The sequence below is a fragment of the Gobius niger genome, assembly GCF_951799975.1.
Source record: "Gobius niger genome assembly, chromosome: 1".
In the NCBI taxonomy this organism is placed as follows: Eukaryota; Metazoa; Chordata; class Actinopteri; order Gobiiformes; family Gobiidae; genus Gobius; species Gobius niger.
The window spans coordinates 49,917,225-49,940,956 of NC_136852.1; the positions used below are offsets into that span (position 1 = coordinate 49,917,225).

The 23,732-nt window shown below is 44.1% G+C and overlaps 1 protein-coding gene across 3 annotated transcripts in view; it reads right to left on the bottom strand.

The window, feature by feature from the left end:
* Positions 1-120: 120 nt before the first annotated feature.
* The window catches only part of kat6a (K(lysine) acetyltransferase 6A), a 36,485-nt gene continuing 12,873 nt past the window's right edge, over positions 121-23,732 (bottom strand). Inside the window, exons 3-17 of one of the 3 annotated variants that reach the window (XM_079563944.1) lie at positions 19,247-19,355; positions 18,641-18,756; positions 18,267-18,348; positions 17,813-17,921; positions 17,298-17,614; positions 14,644-14,756; positions 12,493-12,608; positions 10,722-10,863; positions 9,293-9,454; positions 8,973-9,066; positions 8,520-8,751; positions 6,694-6,889; positions 5,877-6,563; positions 5,537-5,795; positions 121-5,458 (exon numbers count right to left, since the gene is read on the bottom strand). In XM_079563944.1, the coding sequence (XP_079420070.1) occupies positions 2,232-5,458; positions 5,537-5,795; positions 5,877-6,563; positions 6,694-6,889; positions 8,520-8,751; positions 8,973-9,066; positions 9,293-9,454; positions 10,722-10,863; positions 12,493-12,608; positions 14,644-14,756; positions 17,298-17,614; positions 17,813-17,921; positions 18,267-18,348; positions 18,641-18,756; positions 19,247-19,355 (5,961 nt within the window). In that variant the 3' untranslated portion in view covers positions 121-2,231. Of the gene's footprint in view, positions 5,459-5,536; positions 5,799-5,876; positions 6,564-6,693; positions 6,890-8,519; positions 8,752-8,972; positions 9,067-9,292; positions 9,455-10,721; positions 10,864-12,492; positions 12,609-14,643; positions 14,757-17,297; positions 17,615-17,812; positions 17,922-18,266; positions 18,349-18,640; positions 18,757-19,246; positions 19,356-23,732 lie in introns of all 3 variants that reach the window. The other 2 variants (XM_079563943.1, XM_079563945.1) reach the window with 2 other exon arrangements.

Consider the following 23,732-nt stretch of genomic DNA (forward strand, 5'->3'; position numbering starts at 1 on the left):
TGCAGTCATTCAAGCTACATCAAGATATTGTAAGAATGAAAATTACATTTATTCTGATGTAAAGTTCATAAAATTACATTCTTCATTTGGTAAAAGCTGCACCCAACCATCAAAGGGCCTTTATTGCATGCAACATTGTTTTGTTTAGAGAAAACTACAATAAGAAAATGTAGTGAAACATAAATGGCTCAACATAATTTATTTTCATTTTATGTTAAAATGTACAGAGTTCTTTGAAAGTACTTGCTAAGAAAGAAAAACGAATAAATGGAATACATACAGGAACAGAGAGTTGAGGCGGCCGAGCACAGATCAACTGTCACTGTGCGCCCGGCTTAGACCCCTCTCATTATTTTGCGCTCTCTCTTAGCATACAACGCAACATGTACAATTACAAAGGATACAAAAAGGGAAGCGATATAAACAGACAAATATACTGAGCTCATTTTTACATGCCTTAAATGTAAGGAAGTCAGCCTATACACACACAAGTAAAAAAAAAAAGAAAAAAGAATGCCAAGTGACCTTTAGATATTTGTAGTCCTTTTGTTTAAAATAGCATTAATATACTACACAAAGATAGAAAACTCTAGAGATGAGATGGAATGGAGAGATTAAAGGCATCTTAAAGTCACTAATAGTGAGTGGTAATTTTTTTAAATTTTGAGTTTCTTAATAATTATTACCAAGAGGCGAGCTAAAAAATATGTTTTTTTTTTCCTGAAACAGAAGTGAAAAAAATGACAGTACCAATATCAGAATTTCCTTTTATATTATAGAAAAAACATTTTTCTCTACAATTGGTTTCTAAAGTCAAAGAGTCAGCTTGTGTCATAAAAGAAAGCTGCCCAGTCTGATAAAATTCAGAAAGAAACAACAAAAATAACATAACTCTACACACAAAGTATGCAATGTCAGGTTTGTAAGAAAATGAAAACTCCTCTTGACTTTGAATACTGGTCAAGGCCAACTGCCTCACTCCTGAACACCATAAACCCGCAGAACCCCAGGCCTGCTCCTGACCCTGCCACTGTCAGGTCCTTTGGGGCCGGTCCGCGCACTAGATCAGGCATTAAGACACCCATTACCATAAGGATATCTGCCATTGCCGTTCCTCTAGTCAATTGGAGTGCAGAAATTGTCGTAAAGAAAATATGCCGTTTTTAAACAAAACAAACTGTTTAAATAGTCCTCGACCTCTTTGGGCCAGTAACAATATTATACTGTAGATTCGTGGTCAGCTATAACTAAATATAGCTTTCCTTAAAAGCAGTCACATGAATTTCAGTTTTGATCTGCGTCCTCAAAGCTGTTAAAAATGTTGACATTGTAGACTGTCAGTGGAGTGTGATTTTCTGAACCGGATTGACTAATCTGAGCGTATGCACAGGTGGATTATTGGGAAATACCAGAATATTTACATCAAACGGCTGTGCGTCAAGAAACTGTAAAATAATGCTACTTGGTTTATTCATGGACATAAACAGTAACTCCTCCATGACTGATTTTGGTTCAACACCGTCCATCCCGGAAGACTCGGACTCACCTCGGACAAAGGCGCTGAGCTTGTGATTTTATGAATCGACAGCGACAGCCACCAGAGATGTTCAACAAGAGCCATTTCAGAATTTCACACGTATAAAGACCAAAGCATATAAGAGGCTGGACTGCACACTAATATTTTCAAAAAGTTTAACAAAAACAACAAAAAATAAGAGTCAACATTAAATTGAACAAAACAAGAGTTGCCTACAATGTTTCATTGTCTTTTTTAAGATAAGGCTTCCTATTTCAATTAAAAGATTGTGTGCATGTTTGAATATAGTCAGTTAACGCAGTCTGACAAAGGTATTCCTGTATTGTCTTTGTTTCCTGTCTGTCCTTCCCTTGCTCCTCCAGAGTGCTGGAAAAGGGAAGCACATGTGAAAGCCTTTGACAGAAGGCTGTGGGTTTGGCCTGGAGCAGTGGCCCACCCCTGAGGTCCATGTTCACACCATGTTCACATGAGCCCCTAACCCGCTGACTGCTCCCACAGACAGTGAGGGAGAGGGGTGTCCTTCCCAAAATATGAAGGACATAATGACAACAGAGAAAAACAGGAAACCCTTAGGACCATCTCAACCTCCTTTACTCTCCTCTTTTTGGCGCCTTGTGGCAGTGCAGAGGGATCAGGAGTAACGACATGAGACACAGAAACCCGCTCTGACTCCGATTCCACTTCGAGTTCTTGCTCATCTGCTCATGTACGGCGGCTGCTTTGGGACACCGGCATAACTGTGATGAGAGGGTGTAGTATACATCATGTTGCCGTGGTGATTAGGCTGCATAGGCTGTTGTGGATAACCCTGGCCTCCCATCATCCCCATCTGCATCTGCATGGGGTACTGCGCAGGCTGATTCATGTACGGAGGGTTGCCATGATAGCTACTGTTCATCATGGGCTGCGGCATTCGGTATCCCGCTGCGGACATAGCATTAAGAGGTGCCATGTTCATGGAGTTATAAGGAGCGGGTGTTGGCATGAGGTTTGGCATCATGCCTCTCTGAACGGTCAAAGTCCGTGGGGTCCCCTGCATGGCCACAGCCCCAGAGCTGCGTCCGTACAGCTGCTGCTGGTGAGGGGCGGGGGCGAGCTGCTGAGTGGCTTTAGAGCGGATGGAAATGTGGCCTTTGACGGTGGCCATTTGTCCTTGTAGCCGCTGCGTGTGCGGCGGGGGGCCGAGGCCGATGTTTGTGGTGGGCATGTTACACTGCAGCTGAAGGGAGCCCAGGTTCATTGATCCAGAGCTGAGGTTGGGAGGGGGCGTCATGGTGGGCTGGCCCTGAGGGAGAGGGGTGTGAGGCGATGGGGCCAGTCCGGGGTTGGACAGAGAGACACTGGTGGCGTAAGACGTGACGGACGCAGAGTGGGAGTAGGGCATACCGTGAGGGTCCATGATGGTGTTTGTGAGCTGCTGCAGTTTGGCCAGGCTGAAGGTGGCAGAGGGCTGAGGGTACCCCCCTGTGCCAAAGTCCTGGCCCATACGTTCATAAAGAGTTCTGCCTGCTCCTCCGCCACCACTCTCTGGGATCTCCATGATCATAGGCGTGGAGGCAAAGCCGTTACCCATACTGCACTGGGACAGGGGCTGCTGTTGTTGCTGTGGAGGAGGTGGGGGTGCAGAGGGCGCAGACTGGGAGTTGGGCGTCTGCTGCGGTGGCTGCTGTGGGACCTTCTTCGGGGGCGGTGGCTGTTGCTGCTGGTTGGTGCTGGGAGGCCTCTCTATGACGCCGCAGCTCTGAGGAGACTTGATGCCACAGCCGGGGGTGTTGGACGGAGGTGGGGGTGGAGGAGGCTGTGGTACTGCAACATTATTGGGACCACTGTTTGGGCCTGGTCCCGTCTGCTGGATGTGGCTGCAGCTGCCCATGGTGTGCTGCCCTCCTGTCCCGGCGGAAGAGTTTAGGGTGGGGGCTGGAACGAAAGAGCAGCTGTTGGACTGGGAGGATGACGAGGGCGGTGCGGAGCTGGAAGAAGATGGAGCAGAGGATGAGGTTGCAGTGGAGGCGACAACGGCAGTAATACCACCTCCATTTCCCCCATTCCCCGTCCCGTTACCCCCCCCTCCCAGAGTGGAGTCATAGCTGCTGGGGTTGTCATAGTTCTCTGTGGTGCTCTCTATGCTGCCCAAATCACTGAAGCCACTGTCCACCACCTGCTGCGAGTGGTCAGACACTGACGGGACGTCCATCATGGGCGAAGTCTCCATATTCTGCTGGGATGGCGCAGAGAGAGAACTGGGGTGCTCAGGAGTTATTTGAGTGTACCCTCCTCCTGTACCCCCACTATTGCCCCCAGCTCCATTTGGGCCAGGGGTGCCTCCCCTCTGCCCTGCAGGTGTTGTGTCCATGACGCCAGAATTGAGCCCGGGACTGTTGACCGAGCGCACAGATTGATTGGGCAAAGGCGGTATGGGAGGGTTGGGCATTGGGCTACTGTGTTGGGATGCACCACATTCCTCCACCAAAGTCATGGCCTCCTCCTCGCCCTCCCCTGTGTGGCTGTAACTCTGCAGTGTCCGGCACGCAGCCAGGGTCTCCTCGCAGTCCTGGTAAGCTCCGTGGTGCGGGTGGGGTTCAGCCTCTTCCTCCTGGGCTTCCCCCTGCGTCAGGGACTGGACCGCCTGAACGGTCTCCAGGTCTAGCTCATTGGAGTGGTGGTGGGGGTGGTGGTCCGGGGGGTTTGGGAGAGGGTGCTGTGGCTCCATTAACAGCGTGACATTCTTGTCTTCGTGCAGAGGCGGGAGGTCCATAGGCTCTGAGGGAACAGACATGGCCGTGACAGTCTCCACAGCTGCAGCTGCTGCGGCAGACTCCTCCTGCTCTCTGCGCCTCCTCTCGTCCTGCTGGGGGTCGACTGACGACGGGCCGCTCTTTGGGGCCGGCTCCTCCTCAGCCTCCTCCACCTCTTCCTCCTCCTCCTGCTTGTTGACGTGTTCTCTGGCCACGCTGTTCTCCATGTCTAAAAAAGCCTCCGCCTGTGGTTCTTCTTTAACGGGTGGGGAGCTGGCCCGGGACGCCTGCTCCTCTTCCTCCTCCTCGTCCTCCTCTTCGTCAGAGTCAGGGTCTTTGCGTTTCTTGCTGTTGCTCTTGTCGTCCACGTGCCCGTCTCCCTCATCATCTGCATCGTGGTCCTCACTGCGGCGACTGCCGGACCCTGGTGTGACCGCCGCTCTCCGCCCCATGCTGCTGCTGCACTCCTCCTCCTCTCGTTCTTCATCATATTCGTCCTCTTCCCGGTCCCCCTCTGTGTCCTGTGGTCTGGAGGGGGGTGCTCTGGGTCCTGGAGTGGAGGAAGAGGATGATGGAGACAGCAACGGACGGGACGGGGGACGACTGGGTTTGTCATCCTCCTGTTCATCGTCCTCTTCATCCTCCTCCTCTTCCTCAGGCTCGGAGGCGGGCGGCGGCTTTGGCGCAGGCTGTGGGGTTTGTCTGAGGGCTGGGTTTTTGGGAGGCCTGCCTCTCCTCCTGGGCACCTTTTGTTCGACAGGTTTGGGACGATAATCATCCTCTTCGTCTGAGTCTCTTTGTTTGTCGTCTCGACACACCCGTTTCCCGCTGCGATCGTCCAGAGAAGAGTCTTTGTCCATCTGTTGGTCCATGAGCCTCCGCCTCTCCTGCTCCTGCCGCTCCGCCTCTTCCTGGGCCCTCTGCAGGTACCAGCCTCTGGGTTTGCGGCCCGGCTTCATCTTGATTTTAGGGGGTGGGGGATCCCCACTCTGGTTTTCAGCAGCAGCACGCTGGTTTGCCCCGCTGCCTGGGGGTCTCCCTGGCCCCCTTTTCTTCCAGTGCAGAGGTTTGCGGCTCTTTCCTTTGGGCCAGCCCTTTTTCTTTTTCACCGGTGCTTCAGGGTTGGCAGAGGGATCTGTGGGGGATGCCGATAGGACAGATACTGGCTTCAGGACAGGAGTAATTTCTGAAAAAATGAAAAAGAAACATATTAAGTAATAGTCGTTTGCCTAAAAGGGTTGTATATTCTGTTTTCAATACGTACCATCATCCTCAGAGTCGGTGAGATTAGTGAGGCGCGGGCGTTTTGGGCCTGGGTCAGATAAGCGCAGTGCAGAGCGGGCAGGTGGGTACCGCCTCAGGGGGTGTCCAAATGGCGTCTCCTCCTCCAGTCTGGGCATGGGCCTCTCGGAATCTGAATCTACAAAGGGCTCGTCCAGGACCTCTGTGGTCTCAGAGATGGTCTCGGTCACCACGCTGCTGTGGGGGTGACTGCGCTGACGAAAACGACGCTTCCTTAGGGGCTTCTGGGAAAAACAAATTAATTCAGTCGTCACAAATTCACCCAATAATTTTTCATCTGATTTGTTGATTTCATTACTAACCTTGCACTTGAGCCCCATGGCTGGTTTGGTGAGCATCGGTGGAGAGCATGCCCTCCGGTCCTCATCGTCCTCGTCTTCATCGTCCTCCTCCTCTTCCTCACTGCTCTCACTGAAGCAGCTCTTCCTCACGGGAGAGTCACTCATTCTGGGGACTCCAGGCAGCTGTCCCAAACTGTCCCCAGGCCCCTCAGTCAGTCTGGGTTTGGGCCCCCTCTTTTTTCTGGGGGGGCGGCCTCTCCGGGAGGGGGTTATGGAGTGACTGGTCATTCCCAGTTTGTGAAAAGATATGGGCTCCGTTTGTCTGTCCAGAGAGAAGAGCGACGGCGGGCTGCTGGAAGAGCCGAGAGTTTTGTCCTGCTCCGTCTCGTCGTCTTCGTCCTCATCGTCTACGGGTCGGATCTTTGGGGGACGTCCGGGGTGCGCGTCTCTTCCTTTGCCCCAGGGCCAGTTTTTGGGTGGGCGCCCCCGAGGTCGCCGCTCCCCGTTCGTGGGAGGGACGAGACGCTGTGGCTCAGGAGGGCTGCGGATCGGAGCGGAGTTTGGGGAACTCTGGCCGAGGGGAAACCCCAAAAAGCCCTTCCTCTCTTCCTCCTCCTCTTCATCGTCGTCGTCTTCCTCCTCATCCTCCCGTTTCTTGGCCTGACGCATGTGCCACGACATTGAGGAGGCCTTCGGATTTGGCTTGATCTGCAAATGCATTCAGAGGAAAGGAGTTGGAGACATGGCTTAAGAAAAACAAACCTACAAACAAGAAAAAGCTGTAGTGTCTTGCGTGGAGACTTTAATCCTCTTGTCTTAGACGCGACTGCAGCTTTACCTCTTTGCGCTTGTCTTTGTCAGCCTCTTCGTCATCGTCGTCATCGTCGTCCCCCTCTGCGTCCGACACCACGGTGTTGGTCACAATCACCGGAGTCCAGCGCAGGCACTCGGGGTCCACCTCCAGCAGACGCGGCCGCGCTTTGAGTCGCGCCATGTGGTCCGAGACGAGCTTCTCACGTCGGACCAGCACCGTTCTGTAAAACACAATACTTCATTTTAACGAGCTTGTCCTGACATTTGTGTTTCCTGTGACCATGCAGACAGTTTTCTTATATAGTGTCAGGACAAAAACGATAGTAAAAACGGTAACACTTTGGACTACAGTTCCATGTGTAGGTACAGGGAACAAGAAAGTAATTACCCATGTACGTACACATTAGAGTGCAAGGTTTAATAAAGTGGTACAAGGGGTACAACGTGTAACAAAGCTGTACAATGTGTAGTTCCAGGTTTTTTGACCGTCATATAGATGTGCCAGCTTTATAGAGTTCATAAATTGAGGAAAACAACTGCATAAATAACAGGCAAATACACCATACCTAATGTGCAACTACAAATGAGCGCGTAATGAGACGCTACGGCGCTACAAGAAACAAGAGGGAACAGAGAAAAATAAAGAGTAACGAGGTGGAACAAGGGAAAATAACTGCATAACTAATGTGAAAATACACCATACCTAACGTGTAGCGTAAATTTTCGGCCACTTAAGAACTGGAGGCTAATCGAGCAGCAGAAAGAAAGTTTGGAGTGAGTAAGAAGCGGAGGTTACTGTAAGGAAGTAAACAAAACAAGCTAATTACGGTTTGAAAGCTAGATGGCCACAGCTAGAGGAACGAGTTCGCAGATGAGAGCTTAAAAAGAGGGGAGAGACTTGTCAACAGTGCAGTTGCATCTCTCCGTACCCAGGTAGTTGCCAAGGCGATTGATTTGGGTTATCGACAGTTTGGTACGTTCTTCGTGCTATAGTTATCTGAACTGTTTATGAGACGTTAACACACCAGACACCAATTTAGTTCATCGTTTATGCTTCATGTCATTAACCATCACTTTGTTAGCATACAGTACGCCTTTTCAGCCTGTTGTTTTTTCTTCAATAGGCAATGTTTGTCTAGAATGTCTTATACTCCGGAGCGACTTTTCTATATTGTTTCTACTTCATTACGCATTTTTTGGCTGGTGCGTCTTATATTCAAGAACGACGTATAGTCCGAAAAATATGGTATGAGACGTGCCAGCTAAATTTGCGGCCTTGTACACATACAAGCGTATGTGTACGTAGGTTTTCATAGTGCCGTGCATCCGCTCAGCACGGATGGCACGGATGAGGAGGAAGAGACACCCCATCCTGGAGAAAGGTACAGTTGCGGGCCGAGGGAGGGCAGCAGGAACGGCAGTGATAAACGCGTAAAAAAGGCACGCAGAAATGGCCAGTGTAGCCTACCTCAATGTGGAAGTGAAGGGATGTGAGAAGCTGATCAGAAGTTCAGCCATAATCTTTCGCCAAACCCGTCTCACTTTTGCGTTTGCTGCTAGAGAGTGCCTCTAGTGCCTAACGGTGGCTATATATTGCCTGCACCGTCATATTGGCTGTAGGGTTCAAAGCGTGGGAAAAAGTAGCGGCCTATAGGCCGGAAATTACGGTAATTACACATGAGCGCGGGCTTTGCTACAGCATGTACGCCTTTATTACACTTTGTACACCTTTAATAAATCTGCTCTTTAATGTGTAATTACCTGTACTACACATGGAAAGTGTTACTGTAAAAACATATACAGTGACTGTGACCTTTTAAAAGATGAATGTTAATATCCGGCGTCTCTAACCTGTCTCCGCGCTGCTCCAGCATGTTGAGGCTGTGCAGCGTGGTGGTGATGTCTTGCGGGCAGATGCCGGTCAGTTTGCTCAGGTGGCGGATGGTAATCTGTCGATCGCGCAGTTCATGAAGACACTCCAGCACCACGCTCTTCCAATAGGCCATGTAAGATAACCGGCCCAGGTCAGAGAGGGGCTTCTCAGGTGACCCCGGCTGGCCTTCGCGCTTTGACAATAGATAACCTAAAAAGAACAAACACAATTATGTATACATGCAAAGAAGAACCAGCCAGAGAATCTCTTCTGTTAAATTCACACAAAACAGAATCTGCTCATTTTGGCAGGCCCAATATAAACCACATAATCCAGCCTGTCCTCCACCTCAGTATGAAACTATAAGCTCTTGTTACGTTATTTTGCCACAAACACAATCTATTTGTTCAGTAATCAACACTTGAACTCACTGAAGTCGATGAGGAATCGGCCAAAGCCCTGGCGCTGGTACTGGGGAAGGATCATGATGCATGATACATTGTATTTCTGCTGGCAGTGCTTTTCCTGGAGGGGAATAAAAGCACAACGTTACGAATGATCAAATACAATTGATGTTTGGCAAAGGACGTGTGCTTGTCTGCCAAGTCTCGACAAACGCAGAACATACACATTAGTTACTTGAAAAACTACAATGTGAGTAACTTTCAGAGAGAAGAAACTTATAGTATGTCAATGCTAAATGCTAAATGCAGAGTTAACAAATGCGGGACATATTCAAATCAAGCCTCACCTTAGAAAAGTACCCAACCAGATGACACCCCTTGCCGTCGTTCTGTGTCAGGACGTAGAAGAGGAAAGGCTCCACGTCGTAGTACAAGGTCTTATGGTCCAGGAACAGTTTGGCCAAAAGACACAGGTTCTGACAGTAGATTGTGCTCACATTTCCATCGACCTGAGGAGAGAATCGGGGCCCAGTCAGATTAACGCAAATTCACAAGTGCTAAGAAACGTGCACCGCATCTCCAGAGGCTGTATTGGGAAAAAGAGGTAGACAAAGGAAAAGGAGGGAGGTTTCAGTCTGGCGGCCGGCCACTTCTCCGAGCCAAGAAACCAGAGATGCGGCGACTATGCCCCGAGTCAAGGCACTAAATTATCCGCACAATGCTGTCCCACTCGCGAGGGCTTTGCAGTAAATTTGAGGCAATAATGGGGAACAATAGGCACTGAATGCATGGTACACGGGCATAAACGCATTAGTTAAACAGACAGTGAAGCTGCAGCACACTGAAATAGACGTAATTGTTATTTGGTGATATCTTGTCATCTGAGGGTAATGGCTCATGTGTAAGGCTGGGTACCGGGAACAAAAAAAAATAGATACCAGTACTTTAATGATGCTTTGTTTTCGATACTGATGCCTGAACGATACTCTTTCCGATACCTATGCCAAAGTATTTATTATCTACAACCAGAAAACAGAGGAATAATGTGTGTTCATCTCCAGAGTCAGGAAATGTGTGAAAAGTGATTGGGAATGATTCGGGTAAAAATTAGGGGGAAATTGTGGTCAAATTAAGAGGGGAGGAAAAATAGGGGGGAAAATGGGGATTAAATTGGGGGGAGGGAGATTAGTAAAAAATGATGTAAAAAAAAAATTGGGAGAAATGGAACAAATATCTAAAAATAAATAAATAATAATTATTAAAAAGTTGGTAATAACTAATAAAAATGTGGGCAAAAATGAGGAATTGGTCTCTAAAGATATTGTTTTGGTACCTGCTTTCACAATTTTTTTCAACACGGGTAATACCTGAACTTTCTGTATATATCTTGTCCTCTGAAGATGAGCGAAAATCTGTTACCGGATTCATCATGTATAAAACTTGCTAATCCTGTATTTAGAAGTCTACTGTAATGTTCTGGTTGTATTTGCTTAGCAGTTCATATTTCAGTCTCAAATGTCAAAGCTCCAGGGCGAGTTTAAAATCTGCACATTGGACTGAATCTTTATTTGAAGACATGAATTGCAAATGTTATTAAAATACTCGTAGGAAAAGTTACAATTAACTTTTATCCCTCCCGAAATGATGGGCCTGAAGCGAGGACAGTTGTACAATTAATGAAGAATGTTCAGCCTTGAGAATCAAACCCAAGAGCCTAAAAAAAAAGCTAACCACTCTGCAACGGAGGACTGGTTTCCAAAGGGGTGCAAATCTTACCTCGAAGACCGAGACGTCATCCTTCCTGTAGATCTCGTTGGCAGGAGGGTGAAACCACTGGCACTTCTTCATGTGCTGGTAAAGGATGCTCCGGCTTTTCATGTAGCGCAGGCAGAACTCGCACAGGTAGAGCTTAGGAAGTCTGAGCAGGAAAAAGGACGAGGTTTAGTCCATCGCTTTTTGGAGCAGACCCTTAATTGACGGTATGTGCATGATGCGTGGGCGATGTGAGATTTTCTAAGATCTGAGAATTTGATTTTAACCTATTATTAAAGCATCTGCTGCTTCTTCAGACAGTGATAGAACCTGACTGACAAAAGGAGCGGGTGTGGAGGAAAAGTAGACACCAAGAGTTGCATTAGAAGGAAAAACCCTGAATCCTAGTCAGGGTCTTTCCAAACTGGCAGATCACCACAGGCTCAGAAAAAGATTGAAATTTAAATCACACTATTTTGACTGTATTCATTATATTTCACAAACTTTCATCTAAGTAGCATCGAACCATATGAATAAATGTTAAGTTCTGAAAGATAGTTTTGGGCTCTTTCCGAATGATGTAGCCAGTAATAAAAAATCAATCCAAATTGAACAGGACCCTTGAACACTAATTTGACAGCGTGAATGAAGACTGTAACAACATTAAACTTCAGGCACCAAATAACAGTTAGTTAAATTGTCCGCAGTGATAATACAGGCAGCAGCAGGTTAAATTTAATGTGTTTTAATGCCATTTTAACCCCTTAACCTCCAGTTTGACTCTACCCAAATCTAACAGCTTCTTGAAAAAAGTGTCAAAATAGCAAGAAGAATTTGACAAAATCGAGGATGAAAAAGTAACATAAGAGCGACAGAACGGTGAAGAAAAGCAACAGAAATGAGACATAAATGCAACAAAAAAAACCACAAAAGAGTAACAGAAAAGTAAAAAGAAAAAAGTGTTGAAAATGAGGTAAAAACGTGACGAAAACTGATTAAAAAAGCAATGGAAAATAAGTTGAAAAAGTGACGATAATGCAACAACAACGCAAGGAAAATCATCTGTTTATCTGTCATTTTAATTTCAATATTCAAAAGCAAATTGGGAAACTTTGAGCAAAAAAAAAAAATAACGGCACAATTTCAGCCAAAGCTAGAGCTGAATGCTGCTCCCTCCTCATTTTTGTATTTTTGCAGTAAAAATACATGAGCAAAATCGTCATTTCCCCAAGAAATGTACATTAAATGCTTGTTTGAATAAAATGTAATGCTTTTGAATGACATTTCACCTCTCAACCCCCGTCTGAACCGAACACTTTATCTTCAGTTCGACTTTACCCAAATCTAAAAGCTTCTGGGAAAAAAACATCAAAATAGCGACAAAAACGAGAGGAAAACAAGGATGGACACGCCATAACAAAGTATAAAAAAGTGACAGAAGAATCCACAAAAGAACAACAAAAAAAGCAACAAAAGTGGCCAAAAAAATAAATAAACGTGTGGCAAAAAAGTGACAAAAATGTAACCAAATAGTGGCAAAAAAAGAAAAAAGATTTTTTTTTTTTTTTTGCAGGTCTTTTCAAGGCGCTTCAAATAAGGAGTGACACATGGCCTATAGGCTGTGAGCTCTCCATTCCAGAGGCTTTTATGTTTGGGTAAAGCCAAATTGAGGAAAACTATATTAAAAGGCAGGCAGTAAGAGGTTAAGGCCTTCACAGTTCACTTAATGACTTTTAGTGCCATGACGTGATTATAATCCCATCTTATTCATAATCATTGTGTTTGGTCTTATTACCTGCTGTACTCCTGTGGATACGGCGACGAATACCACGTCTGGATCTCGAATTTCCCAAACTCTATGACCGAGGGGCAGCGCATCTGGGGGTCTGGCGGTCCGGTCACTCCCACTTTCTACACGTGCAACGACACAGACGGAACGGCAAAAAGTTAAACAATTAGCAAATCTGACAGTAAAAGGAGGAAACATGTCTTGGTTTAACACAATTGTTCCAAAGTTTATTGCTGCAATTTCTAACAAGCGTGCACTCAATGTTGACGCTAATCTCGTTACAGCCTTTTACTGGGCATTTAAGTCCTGCTACTTTGCAGAAATCAATGACGGCCTAGTGCTTTGTGCAACTTTTTTAGCGTCAGACAAACACCGCATTACAAGTCTTTGGAGAAAATGCTGCTAAATTGAGCCATAAAAGTGAATGAAACTTAATTAAAATTGTAAAGCGGATCAATACGATGCACTAATGAGCTGGCATTGGTTTAGTATTTGCACCATTATGACCGTAGAGCTTTCATCTGTGAGCCGATACAAACCGCACAATCAGAGTCTCATATCAGCGTTTAGTATCTGGCGTCAACAGCTCAGGCTTCACCGAGTTCATAAAGAAACACCAAAGTGGACACATTCACAGTGGGTTCAGAAAGTTGGCAGATCTCGGAGATTATTTCTAGCGATGTGCGACAATGCAGAGTTTAATGGGCAGTTGCAACTAAAACCTGTTGACGACTTCTCACAAAATCAGGTGCAGACGTACAAATAAATATCAGTTATTGTTGTTAAAGGTTTGGATAATGTTTGTTTTTGGTTCAAATTTCCAATATCGAGCATCAGTTTCAATTACATCATGTAGCGTAGCCTTCGGACACTATATGGTTTAAGATGGTTTAAATAAAGTGTTTTTGCTTGGTAAGAATCCTACACTGGTTCCCAACAGGAGAGGAGATTTTATTAGAGCTGGGACAAAATATCAGATTGCAATACTTAGTGCTGCAATACCGTGTGTGAATATCAAGTATAGCAATATTTTCCATACTTGTGAGCAGTTGAGCCGTGGAAAGTGAAGAGGGGGGGACCACCCCCAAAAATACCACTAATTTAGATTCTACTTCCATCTTCTATCGCTCAATAAAGAAAAAAAAATTGAAGACAATTTAACAAGATCTATTTTTTGCTGTGTTTACAACTTACTCTAAGGTGGTAAAAACAAATTAACTTTTCAACAATAAAAAGTAAGGTACCCCAGCTTTAATAAATGTCATTTGGTTTATAAACTTTGGACAGATGACTTTTTACACATTTTAAGTTAAACACATTACTTATACAGTTGTGCTCGAAGGTTTACAAACCCTGGCAGACTTTTTGACGATTCTTTGACCATTTTTCAAAGAATATGAAACCTAACACAAAAAGATGTTTTTTCACTCATTACTCTTAGTGGTTGTGTGAAGCCATTTATGGTGAAACAACTGAGTTCGCCATTTTTAAATCATAATGAAAAACGAAAGTACCAAAATGACCCTGATCCAAGGTTTACATACCCCAGTTCTGTGTATTTCCCCCTTTAGCATCAATGACAGCTTGGAGTCTTTCGTGATAGGAGAAGGTTCTGTATATAATAACATTCTGTATATAATCTAATGGTAAAGCGGCCCATTCCTCTTGATCAAAACTTTTGGTCCTTTTCGGTACCTTTTTTTTCAGTATAATTTAAAAAGAGCAAACTCAGTTGTTTCACTATAAATGGCTTCACACAAACACTAACTACAAGTGGGAGAAAAAATCTTTAACATTCTCAGATAAATTCTGCCTGGGTATGTAAACTTTCAAGCACAACTGTAGGTACTTACTGTGTTGCAGTATGTATGGGATCAGCCCCCGAGTATCGTGATACGTACCAGATCGTGAGAAAAGTGGATAGTCCCAGCTCTACATTTTATTCTTTAGGAAATAATAAGGCGGTGTGTGTTGACTTAATGAGTTTGTTTTCCGACTATGCATTTGTCTCAGTTCCCAAGGACGTCATGAACAAGTCATTTTTAGAGTAAACAGTTTTTTAAGAATAAATACAAACATATACGGGGTAATGAAAACCTCCCGAACTCACAACGAGGACGTGCGTTAAGCTGTAAATGGAGAATGTTTTCACTGCACCTGTAACGCCAGTTCCTGGATGTGTCTGAATAACTCAATGTCTTTTTCTGTCAGGTTTTCGTGACCCGGCAGTTTGTCATCCTCGTCACGCCAGTCGCTGCCTTCCTGATTGTCTGGGGATTGGAGAACACAGTCACCATTAGTGCAAATCTAGTGCGAGGCTCTCCAGACAGGGAGCCAAGATGTCTGACCATTGATTTTTTCTTTTTTTTCTTTTACACAAGCGTTACAGCCACAGTCACAGCCGGAGAGACGCACCACCACAGACGACATCATCGTTCACACACACAGTTATTTAGCTCAGTGGATCTCAGACTTTTGACACAAAGCACCGCCAGGGCACATTTTGGGCTTTTCAAGATCCATATTTAATGAAGGAAAAATGACTTCTATCCATTAGTAAGTCTAAACCAATACCAAAGATTTAGAGAAACTTATATTGATTGATAGAAAAGTGCACGCACAGAACAGGGACAAAACCAACACGTTTTAAGAACTAGGTCGGCCAATGTCGAAATAAGATTGAAATCATTTACAGCACCTATATGGAGATAGAGATGTGAATAAATATAATCTTACTAAACTAGCTTACAAGCCACTACTAATGAGATTAGTACGGTTTCCTTTTCCGTATAGTGAAAAGATTTGCAATTCTATTATATTTTACAGCCTTAGTTCAAAGGGCACTTTTCAAACACATCACAGGCATTAAAGAGATATTTCAGGACTCAGGGCCTCATTTCCTAGTTATCAGACATGCAAACACATATACAGTGAAAAAGGTGACAGTTCACGGGGCCGCGGCGGAACGCGCTGTTTGCGGGCATTTTTTAACAGAACACGTAGATTCTATGATTAATGAACTAAAACAATCCACTTTTTTGAGTGCATATGATGGACAATTATTAATTCAACACTAAACTTTCATCTTGTTTTAGAAGTTCTACTAATGGCTTCAGTTTCATCACAGAGTGGACATAGAAGTAAAGGATTTGTACATTATGTGGAATTCCAAATCAGGTTCTGTACATCAGAAGATACTGTCTTCTATTTGAATTATATTAAAAAAGGACAAAATATTATTATTTTGTCCTTTTTTAATTTCGATTTTTAAATATAGATTTTAAACTTTTATTGACTATTTATAGAAATATAGCATCCACTGCATACACAATAGGCCACCCTATACCATGCTAAATAAAATGGTAGGCTATCAGTTTGTTTCTGGCTACAGTGGGCTACTAAAAGCTTACAAATGGTTTGGCATTATAGAACAGTTGCATGTCTCTTTGGACACTTTCAGTAAACTTGCCAACGTTAACATCTCTGATCAGCAGAAACCACGTCAGAACTGCTCATATCTGTGAGCACCCCTATGTCAAGAATCCTGAAATATCCCTTTAATATTTGAGGACTCTTATATTTGTACAAAAGTCAAACGCCATATATATATATATATATATTAAAAAAAGGGGGGAAAAGTCAGAGTTTAGTAGTAGCAGTTTTTCCATAAAAACTATATGGTAAATTCATAGAACTTTGGAAACATATACAGTGGTGAATGTAATGTTTAAATGTTTGTGTACACTTGTGTTATTAAACTCTGCTGTAATTCCTAAGCTAACATCTGCCTAAATACGTGCACACTTGTGATGTGTACTTACCAGTTCAATGTGTAATTTATACAGAGTTTATTTCTGTCTTAAAGGTTTTTCACCTGATCTGATCCACCAATTAACAACTAAATGATCCGAGTGGAATCCAATGTCGAGTCCATTTATGACCCCGTCCTAGAGTGAGCACACTTTACAGAGACAGATTATGAAACGCAAAACTATTACTAGAATCACAAGCTTTTCAGAAAATGTTTGTGGATCTAAACTCCAGGGTTAGCAGGTTTTACATAAAAAGGCAGAACAACACAGAGTATTCTATTGTTTGTAAAGGGCAATGTACTTTCCAAATAATTACCGTAATTAATCTGACCAGTCACTGCAACCAAGACATAACTTTAAATTCATGATAAAATAAGAAAAAGACTGGATAAGCCCTTGAGAAAGCCCATGTGCCGCTGTAGTGTTTGAGTGTACAGCTTGAGAACCACTGTTTGAGCAGATAAAGCCACAAGGGGGAGCAGCGACAGAGAGGCAATGAGGGAGGGGTGTAATAAACTCTAATAGACTCAAGTTCTAGTGGATTCAACCCTTGTCGGGGGAAAAAACCTATTAGCCTTGTCAATATTTCTGCTCTCACTGTGTTGGGATGCACAGAGCGAGCGCGACTGCAGGTGTCCTCGAAAAATTACAGTGTTTTTTTTAATGCATGAGCAAACATTTTCTCAAGCAAAAACACATAATAAATCAATGCGAGCCTTTTTAGCGCAGCTCTGCAATTTCCAGACACTGTACAAGAAGAGTCCCATTTGTTACAACACCCAGTTTATAGATTAAGATGGCAGCGCTGAGCAGGTAGAGCAGCGTAATTAGGTTTGTTAAAGGTGTTGCACGGCTACAGCGTACAGCATATGTTTGTTAGTATGCTTTAAGCCAATTAGTTTGTAAAAAAAAAAAAAAAGCTCTTGGGGTTAGTGTTAAATTACTGCTTTTAGCCAAAGGTAGCTATTGCGAAAAGCAGAAAACACCCCTTCCCCTTACCCGCCCTGTCCTCCTCATCGCCCTTGCAGCTGGCTTTCTTACGGATGCGGCACTGCTGGGAGTAGTCCACCACTTCCTGTCGCGCCTTCCTCCCCTCCGGTGACGGCGTGAAGAACTTGGTAAGTGCGTCGATCAAGCCCTTGGTCTTGTTGTTGAACCGGAGGCTGCTCTGGGACAAGTCGTCGTCCTCGCGCATCGAAAACAGCAACCTGTCGTCGCCAGGGTAACCATCGCACGACGAACTGGACGAGGAGTTGGCCGAGGCGGAGCGCCTTCTCCGACCGCGGCCGCCGAGCTTCTTGAACGGCCTTCCCGGTCTGGACACAGGAGGGAGATAGGAGGGGGGGTTATGGAGGACCTCTGCCACTGGGCTGCTCGCTCTATATCTAATTTATCAGCTTTAAGATTTATTTCATTGTGTTGGGCCAGTTCAGTAAAAATAAAAATAAAATAATAATCTCCTTCCCATCTACACAGAAAGAACAGAAGACGCAGCCGTTAAAAGCATCTCTCACCTGTTCTTGGGCCGCCCCAATGGTCCGCTGTAGCGTTTGATTTGTGCTGACTTGTCATGTAAAACCTTTCCCTTTTTCCTTGGCTGACAGATTTGACAAATCCACATGCCTAGAAGAGAGGAGGCGAAAAGATTTACACAGTGGAGAGGATTAGACATGACAGCAGCAAATCTTATTAATTATCACAGTATGTTGATGTTGGGAGACAATACATAGGTAGTGGGTGAAGGCACGCACATCCACAGTTCTAAGTAAGTGTGCAGGATCAAAAAATGGAAAGTGTAACAGAAACAAATAAATAAAAGATCCGCACAACTTCGTCGCTCCAAAGCTTATTTTAATGCTCACCCAAGCATTAAAATAAGCTTTGGAGCGACGAAGTTGTGCGGATCTTTTATTTATTTGTTTCTGGGAGACAATACATAAACATTAGTGTCACTCAAAGTGTGTTTACCCTTTGGCATCCGCATGAGCGGAGGGTCACAGCACTCCATGTGGAAGCCCCGGTCACAGGAGTCACAGAACAGCATGTTGTCCTGCAGACAGACAGTGAAGTGAGCTTCACTCATTGATATAATGGAAAGGCATAATAAACATGCTAGGGATGGTTGTTTGAGCCGCTCTTCTTTAAACCAAATGCATGTCTTCCATTTCCTTTTTTACCAACATTTCAGAAACAATGATTCCTGACTTGACATAAAGGCAGAGACAGAAATGGGCTGCACTAAAATAGCTCAGTCCCAGGACTACAGATATATCTGTCAGCGTCTCTATCCGGCTCTTAAGCACAGAGTGCTCACAGTCCGCCATATTCACTCAGCCACTCACCGCATTCTTCCCTTGATCCTGACAGCTGCTGCAAGTCTTGCATTCGATGCACTGCCACCACAGCGCCTTGACTCGTGCTGTGAGCTCTGGGGAGAACTTGAGACAGGACGGGTGGCCTGCAGGTACAACACATGCATATTTAAGAGCTTCAGCATCATATCTTATTTTTCTGTCACAGTCTGACTGACAGCCATGACCCACTTGCATCACTACAGAGAGAAGAGAAAAATGTTCTTTTGGAAGAGAGATCTTCTCCTGGATCCAACCTGGCTGCAAACAGTGTTCAAACATAAATGACAATCTGCCAAGACGAGCTTTACCGCGCTTTGAAGAGCAGCAAAGAGACAGCTTTATACTGAGCACAAAGTCAAAGTCAGAGACAACAAGAAAGACAAGCTCTTTACACCAAACTGTGATCATGGCCCTTCGATGGAACACTTGTTAACTACATTTCACTCCTTCGCACAAGCTTTTAATGAACATCTGTACATAAAGACTGATGCTCAAGTACATTAGCAGTTTCAACTATGTCTAATCAAAACAGAGCTAAACTGCTGCTCGTCTTCAGTCACTGTGATTGACTCTTCATCAGGACGCATCACTCACCGCTGTTGCCACAGTCTGCGCAGGAGATGAGCTCTTCAGGTTTCTTATCGCGGTTTTGCTCCTTGGTGCCCAAACAGAAGCTGCAGATGGGGATGGGCTCTGCCACAGGCTGCAGATAGAGACAGAGGAGACAGTTAATGTCCACAGTCCACAGATGACAACAACAAGGCGGCTCTTGAAGCCGGATACACTGAATGATTGTTGCAGTCTGGGTGTAATAAGCTGCTAATGGCCTAAATAAAAACTGTTGTTACACAAGTGCCTTTAGTTGTTCAAAGACAATGAAGAGCCTCTGATGAGTCGCACGATTTATTAAAAAAAACATGTTACAAGCTGTTTATTGTGTCATTTGTTCCTTGAATGATCCACAGCTGTAACCTGCTGGAAAGATTAAACATTTTTGTTCAGTGCGATTCATTTGAAACTCAACATGCCAATATTTGAGTTGGCAACAGAAACAGACGCTTCGAGCTGCAGAAACACTGACAGCTCATATTTACTTCAATCACTGCACTTATCAAATTCTCATTTCAAACCACTAGTAGTAAGTACTGTAGTCGTAATTCTGAGTATCAAACCACTGTAAGACATTGTAAGATTTTTCCCCAGGGGACCCAATAGAGTGTGATGTGACTTTTTACACACAGGCAGAAGCAAGTAAAATTTAATGCCATTTTTAATGCTCAAATAGTGAGCATGGAGTGAATGAATAATGCAATGTAAAGAGTCTTTGAGTGTCCAGAAAAGCGCTATATAAAACTAAAGCATTATTATTATTCATCAAACAGAGGAAAGAGAATTAAACAAAACAAGCTACTTTAAAGTAATGGGTACATTTCAACCAAAACTGCAACTGAATAGATTTCACAACATAATTAGTATTTTTTTGAGAAATGCTGAGCAACGTCATAACATGGTTTTAATCCCATCTAATGCTTTTTATTAATGACATTTAAGGCCACAATTTCAGTTTACACATGAACACTGGGGGTGAACTGTCTTAATCGGGAAAATGTGCACTTTGAAATGAAACTTGATTTTAAACACAAATTGCAAATCTAATCACAATATTTTTCCCGACATATATAGACATCAGACAAGCGCCTTAACACTCCTACTGCCACACACCCATTTTCCAGTCGTGCACAACTTTACACAATGCTGCCAGCCTTTTTCGTGTGCACGGTCAAAAAGATTTCGATAAAACAAGGCGCCGAGAAGTACCCCTGCACGCAGAAAGACCGACCACTGGTATTCAATCTAATACAACGGCGACGCGTTCAAAACAAATCTCCGGCGTCATTCAAACAACAGGTGGAAAGTATTCATAAGACACGGCGCACACAATGGGGCCGCCGCTATTGTCAGGGGAGCAGGTGTAGTTTCGGGATGGGACAGTGCTACACACGGGAGGATTGAATATTTGCAGATTTATGAGAGCGAGGGGACTGCTGCTGCTGCTGAACTAGACATCTGGGTGGTTGTTTGTTTACAGCGCAGCGACTGTTGACAAGCAGCGAGGGGGGGGGGGGGGGGGGGGGGTATGGCTAGTAACACGACGGCGCACAATGTTTTACCAAGACGCGCGTCCAAACAAACCAGTGTAACCGTGGAGGGAAACTGGCATCGATCTCGAGTGGAAATTTGAGCAAGAGGATTTGCGTAATTAGACGGACGCCGTGTAACACTCGCCAGCTGCCTTGAACGCTGTCATGATAATATTGCAGCACAATTACACTAAATCATTTCAACACAGCACGCCGCTGAAATTCATTGGAAATATGACAAACTGAACTTTTTTTCATGGCGACAGGTAAACAAGCAGCAACTTGCCTTTCTCTTGGTACAGCAGCGTTTTTGCCTTTTCTGCGAAACTCATTTGTAGTTTATTTTCTACTTCTTTGCGGTTTTCATTCACGGTTCAGTGTTTGTTTGTTTTACTGCAGAGAGTCCGTACTAGCCATGAAGGACTCGGCTTATTTTTCAGCCAACAGTTAACGTTAGCTGAAGCGCTTAAGACATTTGAGACCTACACATTTTCTTCTTCTGAAAACACTAAAGAGGTAGTACCAAGTCGGTCGCAGCGGCTCAGGACTAACCCAACACCTGAACACTATTTTGTTGTACAATTGTATAAGGGTGAGAACAGCAAGTTTACTTTTCCCAACCCTTATATGTGACCATGTGTGTCAGCAATAAAATCAACTTGTAAATCTCAGTCCGAAGAAAGACCTCTGTGATATACTGATTTATTGTGGATTCTATTGCGTCCAGCCATCGACTCACTTTATTCAAAGGAAAGCCTCATTGAGATGAACCGTCTCTTTTTCAAGAGGGCCCTAATAATGTGAAAACTATTATTCGGCGGCAAATTGTGCATCATAGAAATAACCGCTGTTACCTATCTGAGACTGTTCCTGATTTGAGCCTTCTATCCCTACAACAAATGAATGGTGAAGCCAGTCCCTATATTAAAGTATGGGGAGGTGTATTATGTCAGCTTCAAGGCATTTTTAACTTTTCTGTGATTTCTTGATCATTAACGTCTTAAAGATGACGTTTAGTGGCCACTGGATGATGTACTTGACTCCAAAAAAAGCAGAAAATTCACTGATTATAATTTAGCATTTAGCTCAGATGACACTTTTTTGTGCCAATTTATAGCTTAAGTAAAATCTCAAGAGGTCTGCATTCATTCATGATTTCTAACTAGGCTTTAACCTCACCTATATGTGGTTGTTTGGTTGACATTAAGCCATCAAACATCCCAAATTCTGAAAGATCCAGATGTTTTTTAGATAACGGCTGGAGAGAAAAAACACTTAGCAGGCTAAACACTGAAAGGTTTGCAGGACTAGCTGTAGCTATACTTAGGCGATATATTGTGCAGCCCTAGCATCTGCCACAAGAAGTTGCCAAATCGCCATGGCATTGGTTGCTATGGTAAAGTCAAATTATCAAGGGAGCAAGCACTAAGATAAAACAGTAGTAGTAGTTGAGCTTTAGAGATATTCTCTACTGCCAACATCTATATTGTTTAACGTTTGCAGCCTTATTCTAAAGCTAAAAAATCCAATTCTGCCCATATTTGGTTGAATATTCCACCAAAACCTTCCCGTTACTAGGCATTTTAATGCAGAAATCTCCCCCAGAACAGTGTATTTTCCCCTCCAAGGTCACACCACTACCCATCGCGCCGGAGAGACTCGCTCCTGATTTATTTAGATGCATGAAAACAACAAGACGGCGAGAGGAGCTTGAGTGTGTGTCGGTGTTCGCCGCAGAGCTGTTGTGGAGCCGAGGCGAAGGCAGCAGGTCCTGGCAGTGGAGGAGACAGGGACACGCGCTTGATTTATTGGGTTCATTTCCTTCTGACTCAGGCTGCTTGCAATCCCTCTGCCTCGCTCCCCCTCCTTAGCTCGCCCCCCTCAAAGCCAACCAACCAGCACAGTAGAGATGGCTGGATGAGAGTAAAGAAGGCAGTAGCAAATACGCAGTAAAGCCGCAACATTAACTGTAATTATGGCCGCACAATATTTGGGAATCATTGCAAAAAGGCCACATATATCACAGAAAGCGGCAATATATCGCAGAGGTCCTCTACCTGACAGATTTAAATTGTTATCGCTAACACAAAGGTGCAAAGGTTCCGTTTTAGTCATGACTTTTCTCATTTTGTTTCATTTCAGATTAGTTTTGGATCTGATTTTGTGTATTATGCTTTTTCCAGGGTATTTGGTAATCATATCAAACACATCTTTATCACTATTTTACAGCTTGTTGGTTAGAAAATGCAATATTAATCTAAAACGGCTAAAACAAAATATCTAGCAGTTTCACTTCCTGATCCTCTGAGCGAGCAAAAAAAGCCCCTCCCTCCGCACATTGGCAACCTCACTTCAGTCAGTCTCCCTCAGAGGCTGCGGCTACAGCAATAGTAGCTTGTAAAGCGCAATACAAGTGTAAACCATAATTATCATTAAGATCCAAAGATGTGCAATAGGCTCGAAACTACTCCTGGTCTGTTTTTGATGAGAGAACGTTGCAACATGGGAAGAAGCACTGAATAAAATGAATATGAAAACTTTTTGTTTAGTGAGTTGCAATATATAAGGCATTTTGTGTATAATTGCAATCAAAGCATAATCACAAGTTTGAGATCTGTCTCCACAGAGTCTTATGTAAAACTCTGACACTTGCTGCTTAGACCTCTATAAAAATGCATGACTCTTGTATTAGTTTAGCAGTTCATGTTTCAGTCTTCTGTGTGTAGGTGTTATCCATGAGCACCAGGATTTTGTATTTGTACTTATTTTTCGATTCTAATAAATATTAAAATGACTTTCAATTCACCCTAATCTTAAGTGTGTGTACGGAGACTACTTAAAGTCATCCGTGCTCTATGCTAAATAAACATCCAATCACTGACTTCCACTACCCATAAGGGGTTATCTGTATTTTCTGAGGGGGCGTTTAACAATACTGT